The 22,338-nt window shown below is 46.9% G+C and overlaps 2 protein-coding genes across 2 annotated transcripts in view; both read left to right on the forward strand.

Moving 5' to 3' along the window:
- PDE11A (phosphodiesterase 11A) overlaps window positions 1-12,153 on the forward strand; it is a 108,442-nt gene extending 96,289 nt beyond the window's left edge. The window contains exons 19-20 of the mRNA XM_088527055.1: window positions 1,464-1,547; window positions 11,876-12,153. Of these exons, the coding sequence (XP_088383181.1) occupies window positions 1,464-1,547; window positions 11,876-12,037 (246 nt within the window). The 3' untranslated portion in view covers window positions 12,038-12,153. The remainder of the gene's footprint in view (window positions 1-1,463; window positions 1,548-11,875) is intronic.
- Window positions 12,154-16,098: 3,945 nt separating this feature from the next.
- Window positions 16,099-18,419, forward strand: IFT70B (intraflagellar transport 70B). Its single transcript, XM_010228816.2, has one exon. The coding sequence runs from the start codon at window positions 16,114-16,116 to the stop codon at window positions 18,091-18,093; it is 1,980 nt and encodes a 659-aa protein (XP_010227118.2). The 5' UTR covers window positions 16,099-16,113; the 3' UTR covers window positions 18,094-18,419.
- The last annotated feature ends 3,919 nt before the right edge of the window (window positions 18,420-22,338 follow it).

The following is a 22,338-nucleotide window of genomic DNA, read 5'->3' on the forward strand; positions in this document are numbered from 1 at the left end:
TATATTTTCACAATCAGCACCCAACAGCCTAGATGGCTGGGGAAGGAGGAGATAGTGGTAGGGTGGCTTCAGCCTTTCTTCCCTCCTAGCAGCCTTCTCACTCTTCCTTTGGGCTCTTCAGTTTATACCAAGGAATTCAGAGCCCACACTTGGCATGCTTTGAAGCAAATACAAACTGAAGGAAGGTTTTCCTCTCTGTTTAGTCCTTCAGTTCCCAAGAATCCAGTTAAGTGATGTGTGAAGGATTCTGTGTTGGAGATTAGACCATCAATAATGAAGTTCATCAGTTCTAACATCTGATGTCTAAGGATCAAAATTATGGGCAGAATTTTACCATATTAATAAGGAAGATTTTTTAAACAAGATCAGTTGCTGATGAACTTTGTGACATGTCTCTACAGCAAGCCACCAAAGGAGACATTGCTGCTAGTTGGATAAGATAGAGTTGTCAGTAAGAAAACTTCATATTTTGTCTGGTAACTTGAGGAGTTTTTCTTGCATTGTGCTGAAAAAACTGAAAAAGTACAAGAATTTTCAAAATGATTTAAAGAGTAAACACAGAATCCCACCCCAGATTCTATTTTTAAGATCTTTAGTCTTTGAATTTTATCCCCTGCCTTATTTATTACACTGGTATACCTATACAGCAAGGTTCAACTGTATGAATTCAGCCAGACATTCAGCACAATTATATTGAGTTTTTGGAAGAAAAAGGTTCCAGAAAAGTAAGTTATCAAACCTAGAGGAGATAGGCCCAGAATAAGAAAAAGACAGAAAGGTTTAACATATTTACCAGCATTATTTATCAGTATAATGAGACACCAGGTGAGCCAGTAGAGAAGGAGAAAGATCCTGTAGCAGTTATCGAAGGTCACGGAGGAAGCTCACCTTTGTAACTTTTATTTTCCATCTCCTTTCATGGGGCAGTGCAGCCAGTTAAGAGCCTCTCAATCATCAGCTTTGGCCTCTGCAGTTCTCTCCTTGGGGCGCGCAGCAGGCAGGGAGCTGCTCCCCAGGGTGCTCTGTGGCCTCCCCACCCGTGGGCTTGGCTGGTTCTATTAAAAGGGTCTGCAAGAGGGAGGGGGCCGGCCCACATCCTCACAGCTCATTTTGCTGATCTGGAAAGCCCTGTGCAAGGAAAACTGGAAATTTCTAATTTAAAGGTATCTACTTTACATTTCTGGAGCTCTTCACCAGCTGAAATTCAGCTGCAGAGCATTTGTTTTACATTACAGAATTGTAAAATTTAAATACATTCAGCCTACAAATTTCAAAACAGGAATGAAAATAAAGTTTATTTTTCATGCCAGACAGCAGTAAGGCGGCTGCTGCAAAGATTGATTATGGTTTACAAAGTGTTCTGTTTATGAGAATTTGATCATAGCTCCAGAGTGCTGAATGATGTGTCTGTAAAATACTCTGGTGTAATAAAGCATGACAGTTTTGTTCCCTTCTCAATTCAGGCCATTTTTGATCGGAACAGGAAAGATGAACTACCCCGGCTGCAGCTGGAATGGATTGATAGCATCTGCATGCCTTTGTATGAGGTAATTTTTACTTACTGCTCATGTAGAGTCAGGAGAAGATGGGCAATATCTGTAAATACGATGTCCTGCCTAGGTGCTGCGTGTCTTTGGGCAGGGGTTTGTGAGGCCCAAAGGGAGAGTCGGGGCTGAGCCTTGCCCTCGCTTCTGGCTCCTTTCCGAACGGTGAAGGGGCACTGCAGGCCAGGGCTTTAAGGTCAGTGACAAATGATTTGTGGTTCAACCTGTGTGCTGTTTAAGAGAGCAGGTTCCAAGTTAATCATTCATCCACACAGCTTGTTAGGTGCTTGGAATAAATTGTAAGTCCATAGGTACTAATTCACTAGGGCTATGACTGACCAGGGTAACATTTCTGTTTTGGATTAGACCAGCTTCACAACTTGACTCATGTAACACAAGCTTCACCAGTTTGACTTTTCCTCCCTTATCTGTATCCAAAGCAGAGCTCTGCAGGCAGGATGATAAATAGAAAATAACACTGCAGAAGCTTTCACCATCAATAACGGTGTCAGCCAGCATTCCTCCTCCTCACCCAAACTCCACAGGCAGCCTTATGCCACTAATCCTGCCACTTCAGTCCTGGTGTTAGCGAGAGCCCGGAGATACTCGCGAGGTGTTTCCAGGGAATCCCAGGACAGTCTGAACATTGCATCTCCCCGGAGCAAGGAATGCTGAGACAGAGTCAAACCCTGGGTTAGAGGGGCCAGCTCCTCTGTTCACATCGTACTACTGCAAACGCGTGTGCATGGAGCTTCCGTACGCACGTGGCAGTAGACAGGCCCTTCCTTTTCATTTTCCTAAACCAGATGTGTCGCCAACAGCAATTGAGGTGAGAAGGGCTGTGCGTTTCCGCTGCCCTTGGTACCCTGTGGCAGCAATGAAGGGCCCAGCACTAAAGACAACTGCTGTTGTGCGAGGTGACCACATGGCTCGGTGTTAGCAGCGAGTGGGCCACAGCCTTGCCAGTGTTCTTGCCCCTTCCTTAGCACAGGTCAGGCTTTGTCATGGGAAAACAAACTGTAAATCTATGGCTTTCAAACAATCAAGTACAATAGAGACTTGGGTTTTTTAAACTACCAAACTCATCTTGGACATTACATAAGGTAGGGACTTGATCTTGGGATAAAACTCTTTAAAAAACAATCTTACTTTCAATATAATAGTTGCATGAGAATGCATATTATGCCAGAATTCATGATTTCTGATAGCATGTGTAATCCAGGGAGTACAACAAAGCAGGAAGGGCTGATAATGAGAGCATCCTGTGCAGGAGGAGACTAGCGCTGCGCACTGAAGCTCTGCTTAGTTAGCTGCAGCCTCGCGGGAGCTCTCTGGGGAATATATTCACATCTGATTTCCCTGCTTTCCACCGCCTTTGCTGCACGCTGTGCAGCCATTAGCCTGCTGCTCAACAGCTTACAAAAGAGACACCATCAAACCTCCAAGTCAGCGCAGCTCCAGCCTTAGGGGTAAACAGAAAACTTGATGTCACAGGATCGCTCTGCGTGAGATGCTCTCTTCAATATGAAGCCAAGTTTTAGTTTTCATATCTGGCCTAATCAAACCTCAGTGCACATTTCATATCAGCAGTGTATTCAGGCATTGTAAATCCTTTGCCGGGGCCTGGCTAAACACACTACAACTATGGCCAACTCCTGGATTTTCTTCTTTCTAAATCTATTTTTAAAAAATCTAGCCATGGTAACATGCTGTAGGGTCTGCAGGTGGGGATGGAATGGGTTACATCATTACAAATCCAATATAGAGAGGCAGAGTGGCAGCTGACACGGGTAAAATCTTAGCGGTGCTTATACAGCTCAATAGCATCGTGCTTATAAAAACCGTATGTTTGACATAAACATTTGACACATGTTTTACTATCAAAACTGCAACATTAAACTCCAGAAAACAAAATCCAGGCTTTTGCATATAGTTATTGCTAAAGGAGGGCTCAGCAGTGCTGACTCCGGGTGGCAGCCGCTTGTGCTTGGCGGGGGACCTCGCGCTGCGCCACCCTGCGTGACCCCGCACAGCAGCGGCGTCCCCTGGTCGGGGCGTCCGGGGCTCCCGTGACAGTCGGAAGTTCTGCCTAGCCAGGGGAGCTGCAATGCGAGCGCCTCCGTGTGCCTCCCGGCACGTACGGTTCTGCGATGGGACTGCGCAACTCGCGTCCACGGAAAGTGGACCGGGAGCGCGTGTAAGCGCAGGGAGCGCCGCCGCTGCGGCCCGCTGCCCCCTGCAGCGAGCCCGAGCCCTTCCCGGCACCTGCAGCTTTCTGCGCACCGAGGGCACCTTGGAGACTGCTGACCTCGAGGCAGCACCCCAGGGCCACCAGCCCCAGCCTCATGCACCAGCTCAGGGTGTTTGTGGGCACCCTGCGTCCCAGCTCGGCTCACGAGGAACGCGCAAGAGCCGCAGCGCTCGGTACAGGGCCTCTGCAGAGCTTCCTACACCATTATTCCTGCACAAAAGAAATGCAGATCCAGATTTTTAGTGCCTCACATACACATGTGGCCTTCCTTGCCTCATTTTTCTGTCTACTGTGTAGCATTAGGCTCGGATCAGACATCTAGGGAGCTTCGGCTCTACCTCCTGGTAGAGGTCTGGTCCCCTCTCCGCCTTTCCTCGAGGTAGCTAATGACAAGGACTTTTTGCCCCAACAGTCTCTTTTATCAGGGAGATATATATAGGCCTCTACACACACAAAGATATATAGGACTCTCCTTTTGTGTGAGAAGGTTTACAAGCGACTATCAAATCCTCAAGATTTGTGCATTTTCCATGAGGAATCCTGTTTTATTGTGCATTGGAGACAGAGACAGTCCAACCCTGAAGAAGGTCGAAGAGATAATATTCTACATGAGCTAACACAGAGTTTGACACTGAATATAGATGCATAATGAGAGCTGAGAACATCACACACCCCCCTACCTGAATCTCCCCTATCCCGTGCCCTACTCCCACACTGCTGTGTGTTTGCTAGGGAAGGGGCACTCTAGGCCTCACTCCCCTCTTGTCACCAGTAGTGGCTCTGCCCCCTGACCTGCCCCTGCCATGTGGGAACAAAGGCACCTCCAGTTGCAAAATACCCTGGTAATCAAATCTGTTTCCTTCACATTTGTATTAAAGGATTGTGAAGATAAAAGCTTTCCAATTTTTTGTTCATTGCTTTTTATTACACTTGGGACATTATAATTTTATTGAATTTACTTTGTTACTGTAGCGATCGCTGATCGGAGTATTTTTATGTGGCAGTGGCGTTTTGCCCTGGGTAGCAGAACAGCCATCCATTTACTCTGAAGCTCTAATTTTAGTTAGGGACTTTAGTTATGCTTTACTGCATAGCATTTGCTCTTCATTCAGAAATGACAGCAAGGAAAGTGTTCATCAGCAGAGATAAGAAACAAGCTTATTAGAATAATCATTTATATGAAAAAGTATATTTTTTGGAACTGTAGCGCCTTTCAAATCTATTACTGCTGCTTCAGTATGAAATTATCACCCCTTTTTTGGGGGGCTAGAGCAGTCTATAAAGGTGGAACACATGCAGGAAAGCAGGAAGTCTAGAACAGCCCACTGACAATAAAGCACTGGCTGCACTGAAGCCACGTTCACCACACAGATAAAGGCGCCTGCACCTACAGGACGTACATGTTTGTGCAACACAAATGCAGTATTTGGACCATAAGGACAAACCATTTTTCTGGAGCTGCAGTGAAGAGAGACTAAGAGTGTTAACAGTATCAGAGCCCTGTCCTGGGCTCTGCGGCCCCCGCGGTACCTGAGAGCCTCAGGCACAGATCCACCCCCCTCCCTGCTCCAACGAGGTTTCTCTGTGGGGCACAGACAGATTGGGAAAGCGCAGAGCTTTTTATCATCAGTTTTCTCACAAACAACATCAAAGCATCAGCGACTCCCGTCAAACAAAAGGGGGGAAAAAGGAGCCGGGCTCTGTTCAGAGCATTGTGAGGCAGAGACAGGAGCGCCCTGAATAGCGGGGCCAGAGGCCGTGCACTCTGCTCTGCCCACATAAATACACAGTCAGGTAGTCAGCGAGGACGACAGCAGCTATTCAGATTTAAGGGAGATGTCTTCGGGGGAGATAAAGAAGCTCACGACTTACATACGCCTGAGATTGCCCTGCTCACCTCTACCTTGGTGCTTCATTGAGCTGCTCCATTTTAATGCTAGTTTCAGTGCTATTCAAGATTTTCTTGAGTATGAAGAGCTTCAGACATATAATAGAACATACAGAGGGAATTTGCATCATTCCATCCAAGAGTCTAGGAGGAATTTGGGAAGAACAGAAACATTTATGTTTACTCCAGCAAGTACTTGACATTTTCTAGACTTACTGTGGCAAGACAGTAAAAGTGCTTCTTTATCGCATTGCTCGACATGCTCAGAAGGAAATACGGTTCCTTGGTCCCCAGCTCCAAGTGCCCTTATATGCCTGTCTTCCTGCAGAGGATAATGTGTAGCCTCGTAATGACATTCATCTGTGGAGCAATGCCCCGTAGCAGCGCGGCTGCAGAGGCGCCGCTGGGCCCTGCGGGGACAGGGCGGCACCGGAGCCTCCGCAAAGCGCAGGGAAAGGGGCGGCAGCCGCGGCTACGCTCCCTGCTCCCCTCCTCCCTCTGCAAAAGGTGCTTTGAAGCACAGCTGTGTACAGGCACACAGCGGTTTGCGCCAAAAGCTTCAATACCAGTTACACTTTGAAAGGCAGGAGATCATCCTTTGATATTCCTTTGCAGAGAGGGAAAAGCCCTCCTTTAAGAACCACGTTTACGGTGTCATGCTGCAGTACAGCCCCTCCAGGTACTTCTGCCTCTCCCTGCATTCCCTCAGTAACAGTGCTGGCTAAGGAAGAACTGTGCAAGACATTCAGGTCACTGCTCTGGGAGCGTGCTCCTGTCCAGAACGAACTGTATGGGATACCTTAGACCTTCCTCTGGCAAAAGTGGCTGGATGTAACCAAAACAATGACATTTTTGTTCAAATGTTTCTGTCCTCTATAGTTGCAACAAAAAACTTATAAAATGACTTAACAGGGAATCTGCATAAACATTTTTGAAATGGCAGATATTTACAGATAGTCACTAAAATGCATTTACAAGCTGTTAAAAACTGTTTTAACACAAACAAGAAAAAAACAAAAAACAAGACTAAGCTATAAGAAAACCTGCTCACGGGAAGCAATTTGATCCGGTCTATGCAATCCCATTGGCATCAACTTTATAGCTTGCTGAGGGAAGATGAGGAGAACTTTCACAAGATCAAAGGATACCATAAAGATGCAGAATCTTGGCAGCACTCACTCCTGTGCTTCCCGGGGATGCTTGGCAGGCAAGGATCTGGAAGGCAGGTAGTGATGCGCTCCAGCTGTACAGAAATCGGCAATTAAATTAGTTTCACTTTCTGTTGAAATCCCTAGAGAAAGTTTAGCCCCTGCTTTCCAAGGAGGAGCAGGTGCAGCGCATTCTGCTGGGGCTGTAAGAAATTTGCTGCAGAAGAACCTTCCTCGGGTTAGTTATGCCAAATGACTGGCCTGGGGGAGCTGGTAGCCAAGGATCATGTATGGCCCTGGGATGGGGGATTGGAGCACGGCAAAAGGATCTCGGCAGCCGTGAGGCAGGAACCCAGCTGGGTTCAGCACTTCTGCTCCCTCGTCAGCTTTCTACTAATGATGAACTTAAACAAATCAACCTAGAATTAATTTTCTCCAACTTTGGAAAAATGCAGATACTATGAGAATTTTCCAGGCCCCAGGAATGGAGTAGACAACAGCAGCTTTTTATTACCTTGCACTGTTAGTTCATTTCTGCTACTTCTGCATTATTGGGAGAGGTGAAGAAAAGGAATACTAGGAAAGGAAAATGGAATGCTTCTATGTGCCCTTCCCCTCTAAGTTAATCACTATTTCACACTGTAATACAGATAATTTAGATGGTTTTGGAGCAAGGATGTTTGAGTCTATACAGATCGCAGGGAGATCCTGGTCCTCTTTGTTTGTTTGTTTGTTTCCGAAGATCAGTGAGGGCTTTTTACATTTGGAATTAACAGAAGGTTATTGGTTTTGTTCAGATTTTTGTAATTTGGTGAGATTAGTCATGGGACACTGCATGACTATTGACAATTAGAGGAATTTACATGGTTGCATAAACTGCTCAGAGGAAAAGTCAGCAGAAGCATTTAACTCTTCAAATGAGAGTACTTCTTAAAGTTATCAATTAGTTCATCTAATGTCAAAAAGGAAACCCACACAGTTCTCAACTGAAAATACTGTCATCAGCCCAAAACATTTTGGAAAATATTGCGGGGGGGAAGGCGGGAAGAAGCAACATTTGCTAGTGACTTCAGTCAATAGCTAGGCTTCATCAAAGACTTTCACCATAATCTGTGAGAAAAAGTGACTAACTAATACTAATACTGCAATTTCTGCTGCTAGTTTACATAGAATTATCTGCACATGTATTGCAGAAGACATGCAGTCATGTATGGAAATGCATATAAAGAGCTGAGGAAGTAGATTGAAAAGTTGGCAGATAAGGTAAAAGAGACAGCCAATAGAGGCAACTCAAATCGTACAGCAAATCTCAAAGAAGATAAATGGATAATTTAACAGGCATTCAGTTTTCAAGAAAGACAAAGCACAAACTACATTGCATCAGAAAAGGCCTAGAAATGATGATGGATGAAACACTTCAAGTAAGTGTTTAACACAACAGAATCACAGTTGCCTGCAGAATTCCCAGCTGAGGGCAGATACAAAGAACTAAATAAGGATATAAAACTCATAGGGTTTGAAGAGTTTTTCAAAATCCATTTAATAGCAAGGCAGAAGACATCGATCGGCTCCTCGGTTAAAGAGTTGAAAGGAAAAGGGGTAGAAATGTTCTGTCTTTTGCACAAGCCTTAAATACAGAATCAAACCACAGCAGAGCCAAATAAGACATTGCTCATGATCCGGTAGCTGTTGTGTACAAACCCTCTGTTCTGTGCAATTCCAGTGGGCTGAGAGGGAAATTGTCTGGCGACTACAGCAACACAGCAGCTGAGCTACGTGAGCAGGTGCCCAATCCTCCTTTCCCCTGGCACTTGATGACAGGCAGGGCACAGTTTCTTACCAGGACCTCAGCATGTATTTTCTTCCCTGAAGTATAGGGCACATTTTACCAGTTGGGAAACTTGACTCATCCATCCATGTTACGTGTTATTTACAAAGGAATACAACATTATTCTTGCTAGTATATCATGGCCAGAAAGAAACATGACACTAACTCATACCAAGAGCTGACCACTTGTGCATCCATTGCCAGTCACAACTGGCTCCCTTCTGCACTGCTAACAATTTCTATGAAAGACACACTAGCAGAAACTCATCTTTTCTATGAGGGAAGTCAATGCTATTAATTATTTCATCTAGTTATTTCTTTAGGCACCAGAAAAATTGCTGTGGCTGCAATGCAAAAGCAATGCACTGATGTGTCGTACACTCAACTACCTAGACTCCTAGAAAAATAACAAGGTCTGCATCGAGTGCAAGGAGACTTGCTGCTGCTGCTTGTTGCTGTGACTCCAGCTTCCTCCCAAATACAGTTATTTCTTCAGGAAAATAGTAATTAAATAGGGCCCTAAAACAGTCTTCACATACACAAACAGCCATGGGCTCATGGAAGTTAACCCCCTTATCTTCTGCAGAGGACCTACTGAAGGGCAAAGTTTAGTGATCTTACTGGTTTTAGTCCATGGGCATAAGGGTATGTATGTTTGGGGTTTTCAAGACATTTTTCATTATGAAGATCGAGTCCATGGATGACTACAGTATAGGTTCCAGCGTACCTGAACTCATGTGAAGTTCAAGGACTCGCAAATAGATGGCTCGCCCCTGGCCCGTGCGTTCTCCCACGAAAGCCGCTTCAGCAAAACGCGGGCATCCAATTCAGCTCTGCCCTGCCTGGTCACGACTCCCCTGACTTCAGCAATGCTTCATGCACTCATGCCAGGTCTCAATTCATCCCTGCAGCTTCGCGGTCACTAGTCTTCCCTTTCAACTCAGAAACTGCCTATATAATAAAAGTGATTCATTAGAAACCACTGGGTTCCAAAGAAGAGTGAACACTGCGACCTATAACTTTTTGATATGTGCTCAGTAATAAAACTGAATTTATATGGTCTTGTTCCATAAACTCACTTTACAAATATCAGACCCGCAACCATACTTCCATGAGCTGTAATCTTGTCAAAGCCCGCAAGTTAGGCAAGGTCAGAAGCGGTCGATATTTGGATGAGAACCTCGAAACAAAACGCGAACCCCCATGTTTGTGGGGAAGGGGGTGCCACCCGCCCCTCCCAAAGGGTTTGCTATCAGAGTCCCTCTCCCCGCTGCCGCCCGGGGCTGCTTAGGACCAGTCCCTTTCCCACTGAAAGGGGTGATGAACAGGGCGAGAGCGCCCAGGTACCGACCCGGATGATCCGCTCGCAAAGCAGCCCGGGCGGCGCACGGCGAACGCGGCAGCGCCAGCAGGGACTTGGTTTAATCCGGATCAGGAACGGGTGCCACAAGTACTTTGGTAATTCAGTAAATGCTGGAGAACCTGCCAGAAGGGAGAGAAATTTGTGGCGCTGGAGATCATTTCCCAGAAGCTTCATAAAAGGAATTGATTGCAGGAGTTTAATAATTAAAATAGCCAGAAATATAGTAATCAAATGAGTTTCTAATTACATCTCCAGTAGAAATAAAATCCAATCAGTGTACTTTCTATTGGAAAAGTCCTAGTGAAATGCTTTGGTAGCTGGAATAAAATAAAATAAAAGCTAATTTCCATAGGAATTATAGTAGTGGGTTTAATTAAAAGACCAGATCAGAACAAAGGAGTCCCAAAGCGAAAAGATACTAAATACGTAAGCAGTAGTTTAAACATCAAATCAATGTCTGAATAAAGACATTTAATAGACCAAGTGCAAAATCTGCACTGTCAAGTAACCCTTGTCGAAATTAATGTGCAACAAGATAAAGTTTCCTAAAATTACTCTATATATTTTGTAAGCATTCAACAGAATTAATCACTTGTGCTGCAGTAAAACTGAATATCAAAGAAACGGTTTATTCTTTCTTAAATACTCCTTTTTATTTGTTTTAGCTGCATTTAATGGTATTAGTTAACTATGAAGAGTAAATAAAGTAAACTTGTTACTTAATTGGTAACCTCTGTTAACACATGGGTTATTAGACTCTGTAATACTCATAATACTTCTACAGGAAACATATATATTTACTCCTGGATTTAAAAATGTGTATGCAGCTCATAAGATAACCATGGTTAACATGAAACAAAAGTAGAACTGTGCAGATGCTTCCTGAATCCATTCAACAAGCCTAGAGAGGTTCAAAATGCCATGATTTTCAAACACAGAGAAAATACTTCAAAAGTGGAAGTATACTGGAAAAAAATATTTGAAGAAAACATCTTGCAAGCTCTTCCATGAGCTCTAGCGTTAGCTGTTGGTGGATGGATGCTGGCATCCCTACTCCAAGGGAATAATTTGAAGTGGATTTGCTTCAAGTTCTACACAAATAGGGTAGTTATGGCATGATTTTTGGAAGTGCTGAGCATTTCATATTTCCTACTGAAGTCAACTGAAACTGCAAGTTTTCAGCACATCTTAAAATCAGGCCATTAACCCTTAATTACCATATAATAGCTCAATTAAAAATCTACCAAGATGTACTTCACTAGCTAGCCAAGCTCCCATGGTTTGCAGGGTAGCTATAAAAAAAGCAGTTCTTTAGTGGAGTCTGGGCTTCTGGGGCCATTTAAAGTGGTTGCTGTTAACCCTGCTATTTAAAGCAAAATATAAAAAAGACCAACTGCAAAGATGCAGGCCCTTCCCTTCTCATTTCCTTCCAGTTTTCTGCACTTTCAGAGCAACTTCTGTTGTGTCCTCCATCACTCCTTTTTTTTTTCTCTCTCTTTTCTTTTGCCGGCACCAACTTTTTTGTAATGGCGAATACACACATCCCACACTGTCAGAGAAAGCAAGAAACCCAACTTTGAGGTGACACCACTTCTTACCAATGAAGAAGTCACACAGTGGGAACTGCCTCTGTCCTGAAACTGAGCATGTTGCATGACTGCTCTGGGGGGAACTGCTGTTACCCTCACATCTGGGTGTTCCTTCGAGGAGGTGCCCGACTCTCTCTAATGTAGGAATGGGGCACATTGCGCCCTGCAGATTAGACCCCCTTTGCCCGCTCACCCTCTAGACTGTGAATCAGAAAACATGGGAACGTTGTCCATATTTCCCGTCTTGTTAAATCTTTTTTCCAGTGCCTGGTGAAGCTGAATGTGAAACTGAAGCCCATGCTGGACTCTGTGGCAGTGAACAGAGCTAAATGGAAGGAGCTGCACCAGAACGGACCTTCTTCCCAGGCAGCACCCTCGTCCTCCTTCTCCGCTAGCTTTACCATGTCTCTGGAAGACATAAATTAAGGCTGGAACGTCAGCGTTGGTTTACGACAAGAGGTGTCTGAAAGGCTTGCGCACGCTTAGGCTCACCATTTAAAAACCTGCTTTCACAGACATGCTTAATTAGTTGGATATGATCTCGATAGCGGCAGTTGCTTCACTTGGAGGCTTAGCGGGCTGCGGCGCGGAGCGACGCGGAGGACAGGACTCTGCAGCCCAGCGAGCGCTCGCTCAGCTCCGCCACGTCTGAGCCGCCGCTGTAAACACCACACAAAAGCCACCAACAGCCTGGGTATAAGAACTTACTAAAATTAATAATACAGAGCAGAACTGGGATGCAGGTTGCTCGATTCATATGCAAGAGCTGCAGGAGCAGAGCGCAGTGTGTAATTACCTGGTTGTTTTGCATCTCTTTAGTACATGTTATGAATCAATTATGCCCGCTTTTGTGATGTCCCTCTCTCACTCTTCCTTCCCCTTTTATGCCTGAATGTTCTCAGCAGCTGCTTTGTATTCTAAAGACGTATTTTTTTACAACAAAGCTTCTTAGTGATTGATCAGGGCCTTTAGAATTGCCTACCTTTGCTACATTTAAAAACAAACTTTATTATCTTTAAAAATACCAACTTCTCCCTGCTTTCCTGAGAAATTCATATTAACAATGCAGTACATTTCCCCCTGCAAGGGGAAGTCTGTATAAAGGCAAAATATTGCATGGTAATTTTTTTTTTTTTGGTTGGGGGTTAGGGGTATTTTACATATACTCCTTTAATGCATTCCTTTTTTTTTTTTTTTTTTTTTTTTTTTTTTAAGTTATAGGAGCCCCAGAGGAAAAGATTAATGAACTTTAATGAAAATAAAATAAAAAATAAAAATAAAAAATGCGATCTGTTGCCCTGTGCTTCAGGTTTACATTACATTTCTGTGGATAGGCCTTTCTGGTAAGACTCCCAATTGAAATGCACATTTTGGAGCAGTAAAGAACACACCACACGGGAGCGACGACCTCCTGCTCCTCTTGCTGTTCTTTCAGGACAACCTCAGAGATGGCACCAGAGCCCGCAGAGGTGCTAGCCACGGCCCACACGTACGTGCCGGGGGTGCGGGTGCCGGAGCAGCGCAGCCAGACGCGGTGGCTCTCAAAACCGAGCGGGTCTGGTTGTGCGCAGTGACACCAGCCTGTGTGCAGCTTGGGCTCTCCATTTGCACAGAGATCACCAGCGCAGCAAGATCTACGGGCTGACCAGATGCGAGAGGATTCGTGTTGCAACACTTAGGAGTTCCCATTTGTAGCAGGGGGAAAAGAAAGCGTTTGTATTCTATGAAAAATGTGATTTTAAATCTAAGATTGCCTGGCTGCAGGTAAAAGTTGCACAAGAAGTAAGAGCTGGGTTCAGCTCTTGGTTTTACACCTCTGCCAGACTCCATTTGCTTCAGTGGAACTGCCTTGACCTGGCACCAACGTAACGGAAATTGGAACCTGCCCTGAGAGACCAGATGCTAAAAAGAGATCTTCAATTTACGCATCTAAGGAAAACGAGTTGTGAGCCCCTATGAAAAGCTGACTACAGCCGCCGGAGAGTCTGATAAAAACAAATATGCAGAAGAAAAAGACAAAAAAGTCCTCTGTGCTACTGGCCACATGCATAGCTGGAAGCTGCAGCGGCGCTGTAAGGCAATCTGTCCGTACACAACCGAGCTGCATCATTTCTCTGTTAGCGAGCAGCAGGCAAGGAGCAGAAACTGAGACTGCACAGCACTGAATACACGCGCCAAATGGAAATGTTTCTTCTATTACTTTCTTGCCTGCATTAAGACAGATGCAGGGGAAGCAGCAGCTAGCCCTATAAAGCACACAGTATGTTCTTTATGGGAGAAACACATGCTATGGACTGGCACGGTACTGCTGGAAGGTGCACAGGGCCTTCCTGAATTTTGATATTGCATACTGCTAAGCATAACGTAATTTATAGCGCATACCCTGCAGCTTCCCCAAGGTTGAGCTTCCCCTCATTTCCTCTCCTCTTTATTGGCTTCAGTGCGCAGTTGCCCATAGCAACACCCACCGGCAGAGCTGGGAGTTCGGCCTCGCTGCAGCCTGACATCCAGTTGAGGCCCTAACAATGTCAACCATCAATCAAGTGACGGTTGGTAATTGCCTCCATCTATTTCTCCTGTCTTTTGGTATCTTTCTTTTTGGGGGTCAGAATTCAGAAAGTGCTGACTAACGCTATGGCCCTGTTCCCGTGTCACAAGGGAGAAAACGAGAGCGCGTGGTTAGATCTTTAGCAAATCACTCCTGGGCAAAATGAAGCAACCCTGCCAAAATCAGCGAGTCATAGCAGGATGTCGGGGCACTGAATTTCGTCTCCAAGAGCGATAGAGCTCAATCTAGGGGGAAAAGATGTTAGAACCTACTAAAATTTTCTCGACACTCAGCTTAGAAAGCGACAAACAAGGTTCCTTGTGGAAGCTCACAGTGCACTAAGGAAATGTCTGTTTCAAGTATCTCATAGTTAAGGCTGTGGGAAGCAATCTTTACCTTGTGTTTACAAGCTTGATGTATAGTGTACTGCTTTTCATTATTCTGATACTAAAACACTTTTCAATACTTCAGTCAGTTTTGTGAGGCAATTCCAAGGGAGAGCTGCATGAGAGAGATTTCTTTATAAATTAAGCCTGGATTCTCTCTCGCTTATTTCCCTGGCCACTGCATAAGCAGAGATCAAAATCCATTGATACCTGCTTATTTCTGCAATCATGTATGAAATATAAGACCATGAGAGGACGAATTAGAGGACACCTGGAGAACAGGACAGAAAGTCCCCTGTTACCTAGGACAGTGCGAACTGAGACCTGCTTGGTCCTTCTCTGCAGATGCCCAATGTGCCAACGTTGTCTGAGCAACAGCAGCATCCTCGCTCATTTGCTTCCACTGCTAGTGAAATCTTGCCTTGAATAAACATTTATAATTCCCGTGGTGAGCGCGTGGAGCGTCCGCAGGCCCTCACGGGCTGACATCCTCCCTGAAGGCGCTTGGAGCTCGTGCAGCAGTAACCCACGCCCGGGACGTGCCCCAGAAAGGCCCGCCGTGCCGCAGGCTGGGCCCCGCAGGAGCGCAGCGCGTTGTTTTGCCCCCGCTCCGCCCTCCCAAGGCTGGACCGCGCTCGCTGCCTGCTCCTGCCTCCAGCCGCCGTGTCGCGACACGCCGACAGCTGCCGGCAGAGCCAGGGCCAGGGCTCCCAAGTGGTTTCTGGAGGCTGCAACGAGCAGTGCCTGACTAGACCAACCCATCCAGGGCAGTGCTTCCAGCTGCAGGCTGCATGCCTATTTTCCCCTCATAAAAGAAGAGGGTTTTAGTCACAGTTAGATATTTCATGTATTGAGTGAGATTTTACATTAGGATTAGTTTGTGGTTATACAAAACCTAACAGACACTTCCATTGTTTTCGGTATCCTGGGCAAAAACGTTATATTGGCATAATCAAAGAAGCTAAAGATTTTACTAATAAGGTTACCTAAATGTTTTTGAACAAAATAATTATATGTAAGCTAAAAATGAGCAAAAACAAGACTTCAAGGTTTGGATGACTTGAACATGACAGTATGGGGCTACACACCAAATATAGCTCGTTTTCATTTCTTTCTTGCACTACCTCCTACTTCATTACTGCTTTACGAGCATGCCGGGCGCTGCATCCCACAGCGGCGCAGGGAACACCCCGCACAGGCACGCATGCCACCCAAGGCAAGTCCCATGGCTTTCCGAACGCACAGCGCTGGACTGCACCTCGTTCCTGCTGCCTTTAAGCTCTTGCCCCTACTCTTTTGTTTAGCAGATTAAACAATGCTGATCTGGCTTTTTTTTTTTTTTAAATTAACAACTCTGTTCTTTTGGTCCCACATAAATGACAACACTAAACCCCGCTAACGGCCGCCCCGATGCGCCTCCCTCCGCTTCCCGCCGCCCGGGACCCGCCCCGCCCGGGCCGCGCGCGGGCGCCATTTCCCGGCGGCGGCGGCCGTTGCCGGGGCAGCGGGGACACTTCCGGGAGGAAGCGGCGGCCGTTGCCGGGGCCGTTGGGCCGCTGGCGGGGGCCATGGCGGCGGACGGCGAGTACACGGCGGTCACGTACGGCCTGATCCGCGGCGGGCGGCTGGGCGAGGCGGCGGCGCTGCTGAGCGCGGAGCTGCAGCGCAGCGGGCGCTCGCGGGGCGGCCTCTCGCTGCTGGGCTACTGCTACTACCGGCTGCAGGAGTTCGCGGCGGCGGCCGAGTGCTACGAGCAGCTGGTGGCGCTCGAGCCGGGCCTCGACGCGTACCGGCTGTACCGGGCGCAGGCGCTGCAGCGCGCCGGGCTGCACGGCGAGGCGCTGCGCGCCGCCGCGCCGCTGCTCGACGTGCCGGCCTACCAGGGCCGCGCGCTGCGCCTGCAGGCCGCCGTGCGCTACGCCCAGGGCGAGCTGGCCGCCGCCAAGAGCCTCGTGGAGGAGGCGCGGGCCGCGGCGGGCGAGCGCGCTGCCGAGGCGCCCTGCGAGCTGCCCGAGGCCGAGGTGAACCTGGGCTGCCTGCTCTACGGGCAGGGCCGGCACGAGGAGGCGTGCAGCAAGTTCGCGGGCGCCATGCAGGTGCTGGGCGACTGCCCCGAGCTCTCCTACAACATGGCGCTGTGCTGCTACGCCGCCAAGCAGTACGCGCCCGCCCTCAAGCACATCTCGGACATCATCGAGCGCGGCATCCGCCAGCACCCCGAGCTCGCCGTGGGCATGGGCACGGAAGGCATCGACGTGCGCAGCGTGGGCAACACGCTGCTGCTGCACCGCACCGCCCTCGTGGAGGCCTTCAACCTCAAGGCAGCCATCGAGTACCAGCTGCACAACGTGGAGGCGGCGCGGGAGGCGCTCACCGACATGCCGCCCCGCGCTGAGGAGGAGCTGGACCCTGTGACGCTGCACAACCAGGCGCTCATGAACATGGACAGCCAGCCCAGCGAGGGCTTCGAGAAGCTGCAGTTTCTCCTGCTGCAGAACCCCTGCCCGCCAGAGACATTCGGCAACCTGCTGCTGCTCTACTGCAAGCACCAGTACTATGACCTGGCGGCCGATGTGCTGGCTGAGAACGCCCATCTGACCTACAAGCTGCTCACGCCCTATCTGTACAACTTCCTTGACGCCATCATAACATGCCAAACGGCTCCCGAAGAGGCTTTCCACAAGCTGGACGAGTCAGCAGGGACGCTGACGGAGCAGCTAAGAAAACTCACAAAGCAGGTGCAGGAAGCTAGGCAAAACCGGGACGATGAAGCCGTAAAAAAGGCAGTAAATGAGTACGATGAGACTCTGGAGAAATACGTGCCTGTCTTGATGGCCCAGGCAAAGATCTACTGGGACATGGAGAACTACACGATGGTAGAGAAGATCTTCCGCAAGTCGGTGGAGTTCTGCAACGAGCACGAGGTGTGGAAGCTCAACGTGGCTCACGTGCTCTTCATGCAAGAAAACAAGTACAAAGAAGCCATTGGCTTCTATGAGCCCATAGTTAAAAAGCACTATGATAACATTCTGAACGTCAGTGCGATCGTGTTAGCCAACCTCTGCGTTTCCTACATCATGACAAGCCAGAATGAGGAGGCCGAGGAACTCATGAGGAAGATTGAGAAGGAGGAAGAGCAGTTGTCCTACGACGATCCGGATAAAAAGATCTACCATCTCTGCATTGTCAATCTAGTCATCGGTACCCTTTACTGTGCAAAAGGGAACTACGACTTTGGCATTTCAAGGGTCATTAAAAGCCTAGAGCCATACAACAAAAAATTAGGCACCGATACATGGTATTATGCCAAAAGGTGTTTCCTGTCCTTGCTGGAGAACATGGCGAAGCACATGATAACACTACGCGACAGTGTTACTCAAGGGTGCATCCAGTTCCTGGAGCACTGTGAACTGTATGGAAGAAATATCCCTGCTGTCATAGAGCAGCCACTTGAGGAGGAGAGGATGCACAGCGGGAAAAACACAGTTACGTACGAAGCCAGGCACTTGAGGGCACTCATGTACGAGATCATCGGGTGGAACACGTAATCCATGCTCCCAGACTGCAGGAGCGAGAACTTCGTTAGCTGCCTTATACCCCTGTTAACGCTCACCTGAATAGTCCATACTCATATGCTTTTTCCTGATTGCTCACATTTAAACATTTTATCCTACATTTTCACATTGTGCAATGGAAAATAGAACACTTGCATATATTCACATACACTAAATAACCAGGAGCATTCTCAGTAATCAGCCCTATAAAATATTCTTCAAGATTTGGTGGCCAAGAAATTAAATACCAAAATATCATGGAGTTTCCACCTCTAAAATATTTTATCCCCGCAACATTTTGTTTCTTTCCATTGGTTCACTATTAAAAGTAATTTATCATCCATCTCTTCCAACACAGAAATTAAGAAAAAAGAATTGTTTTAATTCTCTAATTTGTACATTCGTGTAACATGTTTCTTTCGTTTTTTCCAAGTTATATACTTAAAATGTTATGGGCTATGGTAATTGTATATACTAAACAAAAAGATAGCTTTTTAATAAAAAACAGTCCTACAAGTATTAACATGACCTTCTGCTAACTCAGTAATAATGCCCAAGTATTCTGGCAAATGGTCAATCTAGCACAGGGACCAAGAGGGAAAGGATATATTTAGTAGTGAGAAAACAGCTGAGTTTTATAGAAATTGCAGCGTTATCTGCACACCCCATAACAGATTCCTGTGCACTCCAGCAGCACGTTACATGAGCAGCAACATCCCTGCGTGTGTCAAGCCTCTGTGCTTGCTATCTAGGATCTCAGTGTAGGTCTGCCCTTGCAGCCAGCAGCACCACGACTGCCCATAACCAGCCTCGCGCTGCCTTCCTGACACCGTCCGTGCTGCCCCTCGCCCGCTGCGACAGCACGGCTGTAAAGCACGTTTCTGATTTACAGTGGAACTGCGTTATGTACTACCCAACATAAACAGCACGACCTTTAAAAACAAGGTTTTTAGGAGTCACGCCACGCAGCAGGGAAGGAGGTGCAGCCCGTGCGCAGCGATGGGAGCTTTGTTTAATACTCACTGCGCGCACTCTGTAAAAGTCAGGGGGTGTTTGAAAACCTGCACTTTTAAGATCTGTGTGTCGCAAGCGCTGAGCGCCCTCAGACAACTTGAGGTGGAAGAGGGCTTTGCATGTACACGAGCCGCAGGCCGTGGAGCCACAGCAGGGACCTTCCAACCATCCCGCAGCCGAGGAGCCACCCTGCCCTGCGCCTCGAGGGCTCACGCTGCGCCACGAAGATATCACGGCTTTGCATGCGTTTCTGGCATCTCCAACTGCAAAACGCTTTGGTCATGAAAAAGTACATATAACCATTACAACCAGCTTTATTACTGTCTTTATACTGCATGTAATGTTATCACTGTGTGACTCGCACACAAAATATATTTGTAAAGACAGACACATATATTTTTATTTGGTGAGAAGGGAGGATATCAAATAATGATTTAATGCTGCTTATAAGTATAGTAAAATCTGCCTAAATTCATGCCCTATGCCAGCACAGTTTTTCTTTAATCCATAACTTAAAATTGCTCATCTAAAAAGACATTAAAACCCTACACAGAAAGAGCTGATCTTATTCCTGGGCGGTCAAGGGAGGCAAAGAGCTGGAGCTTAAGCAGGAGCATCATCTCGCGGGAAGGAGGGAGGGAAGGAGTGAGGAGAAAGCAGCCAGCAGCCCCTGCTCTGCAAGAGCGGCAGGACATGCGTCCCCATCTGCCGGCCTCACAGCCGCCAACCCCAGGCCAGGCTCCAGCAGGGCTTTTATCTGAACGAGCCACCTCAGGCTGCTTTGGACAACCTTTTCTGCACTACCTTACAGTCCCGTTTTACCACTTTAGATGCCAGGGTTCAAAACTCCTGTCCAGAAAAGTCCTAGGTAAGCTGTCACCGCTATTTCATAAGTAACTCGCATCTGATTTCTAGACCCTCCAGTTTTTAGCCCCTCTTGCACACACGAGAAGAACCAGGACACCTGGCAGTGGAGTGGGGCCCTGACTAACAGTTTTCAGGTTCAGGGCGCTGATAAGATAACGCGGGGCGGTGTGGGCAGGGAGATGAGCACCAAGGGATCCATCTTCTCCTCATCCCTGCAGTTCCTCTTCCCTCATATCCTCTGGCCCCTCCACCACAACCCCTGCACAGGAACCAGGTATCTGCAGGGGCAAGTTCCCTGCAAGAGCACCCGCCACAGGCCTTGGGGCAGCCTTTCCAAAGGCACTTGGAAATCTGAGATACTAATGACATGCAATAGATTTTCAAACTCTTCCAAAAGCAGATGAGCGAAGGCTCTACTAAATCTCGCTGTCCTGTTGAAGAAAGGAGCATGTACTCCCAGGACTGTGTGTATCTTCACTGTCACACATAGCTCGTATAGAGAAGATAAACACGCTGATACCATCTGGTTTGCCAAGAACTGGTCTGCAAAACAAATTTCCTGGAAAACTACCTTTCCTTTGCACGCAAAGAGCTTAGATGAGATGATAAAATACCGCCTGCTTTCACAACTGCAGGGGCCTTTTCTTGACGACCTGATACGTCACGCTTAAATGGCAGCGCCCAGCGCAGGAGGCTCCCAAAGAGCCCTGGTGCATAGGGGGCTGCAGGAGAAAGAGAGGGACCAACAATTACAGAAACGATAAATGACGAAAAGCGAGTGAGTGTGAGAATTACCCCAGCTTGAATCAAGTGTTACTGCTGAGCACTAGGGTGAGGAAATCAAAGTGCGCACAAGCTCCGAGAGGCACCGCAGAGAAATGCTGCAACGCGGCCGATAAAGCAAACAGCTGTTTTTCACTCCCCTGAACCTTATTTGGACAGTGCAACTCAGCCATAACTCCCAAAGAAACAGTTTCTAAATAAAGTAAACGAGACTCTCAGTCCTGACAAGCTTTTAGGATTTACTTTCAGCAAACAACTCTTTTTTTTTTTTTGGCTGACATTCTTTCTATTAAGTAGAAAAACGGAGATGTTTGGACTCATTTTACAAAGGCCCTCTTGATTAGTGTAATTTTCCTAAACATTGCCTGAAATTAAACTAATAACGCCCTGTCATAGAGCAGACCTTGCCAAATCCAATCGCTCCAGCCCAGAATGTTCCTATTTTGGGGGTGCTTCCCCTAAATCCAGTGTAGTTTATAACCCAAACTGAAGGCCAACAAAAACCATGAGGGGCTGCTGCAGTTTTAAAACCGCTAAAAGCAGCATCTTTGTTGGGCCATTTCCATGGGCAAACACCGCCTGATTCACAAAGTCTGCAGGCAGGGAGAGCCACAGCACAAGGGTGCAAAGGGGCGATGCTGATGACAGGGGTTAATAGCGCCAAAAAATAAAAAATAAATAAAAGGAGGTGGCGGAGGAGGTGCCTGCGGGCAAGCACGGGTCACCTACTGTGAAATTTGCGACTTGCTAGGTGATAAAGCTGGTTATAGAGGAATTTAATAAAAAAGGAAACCAGTTTATCTCTTTCTGATAACTTCTCTATGGCTTTAGGGTCTCATTCTCGCTTCCTCTCTGTGCCCAGAGAGGTGATCCTAATATTCACTGTAAAATGTGCAGATTCCCTAAAGGGAGCTTGAAAGAAATTCTCTGTTTCAGATTCAAACCTGACAGTTCATATTGCACCAGGGGATCCCTTTTATCATCAGGATATTCAAGAGGGATGAATGATTTACTCACATAATCTCTTAAACCTTTCACTTGTGGAATCTGAGAGAGAATTTATAACATTTTTATCATTTGGATACAGAAGAAAAAGAAAAGGAAAGAAAAGAAAAAAAAAGAAAAAAGAAAACAGTAAAATTTCTCTATGCAATCTGAAGCCCTAGTCATTGATTTTCTAGCTGATGAAATTTCAAAGGGACATGTTCCTCTGTGATGCAGTGCAGTGACAGCAGGTCTCTGCCTCAGCCAGGGTGTATTCTCATGTTAGAAATCAGCTAATTCCTCCCTGGGGAGGCACATTAAATAGACACCTCCTATCTTTCACATCTGAAAATACTGTGAATTTATATCAACCTCCCAAAATTTAACATTGTATCAAGTTCTGTGGAATTTATTTCTCTCATTTCTTTTACTTCCTTCCCTAAGAAGCTGGCGCTAATCCCCTGAGCTGAGCAAGGACAGAGTCACTTCCCGTGTTCCCGACTGCCGCTCTCGCCGCCTCCTGCACTCGGCTCCCTGCACAGTGACCCCGCTTACATAGGGCACGTTTGCCTCGCCCCCATAACCAAGCGA

This window comes from Tinamus guttatus, unplaced genomic scaffold, assembly GCF_059628265.1.
Source record: "Tinamus guttatus ecotype Peru unplaced genomic scaffold, ASM5962826v1 Tinamus_guttatus_pri_ptg000260l, whole genome shotgun sequence".
Classification (NCBI taxonomy): Eukaryota; Metazoa; Chordata; class Aves; order Tinamiformes; family Tinamidae; genus Tinamus; species Tinamus guttatus.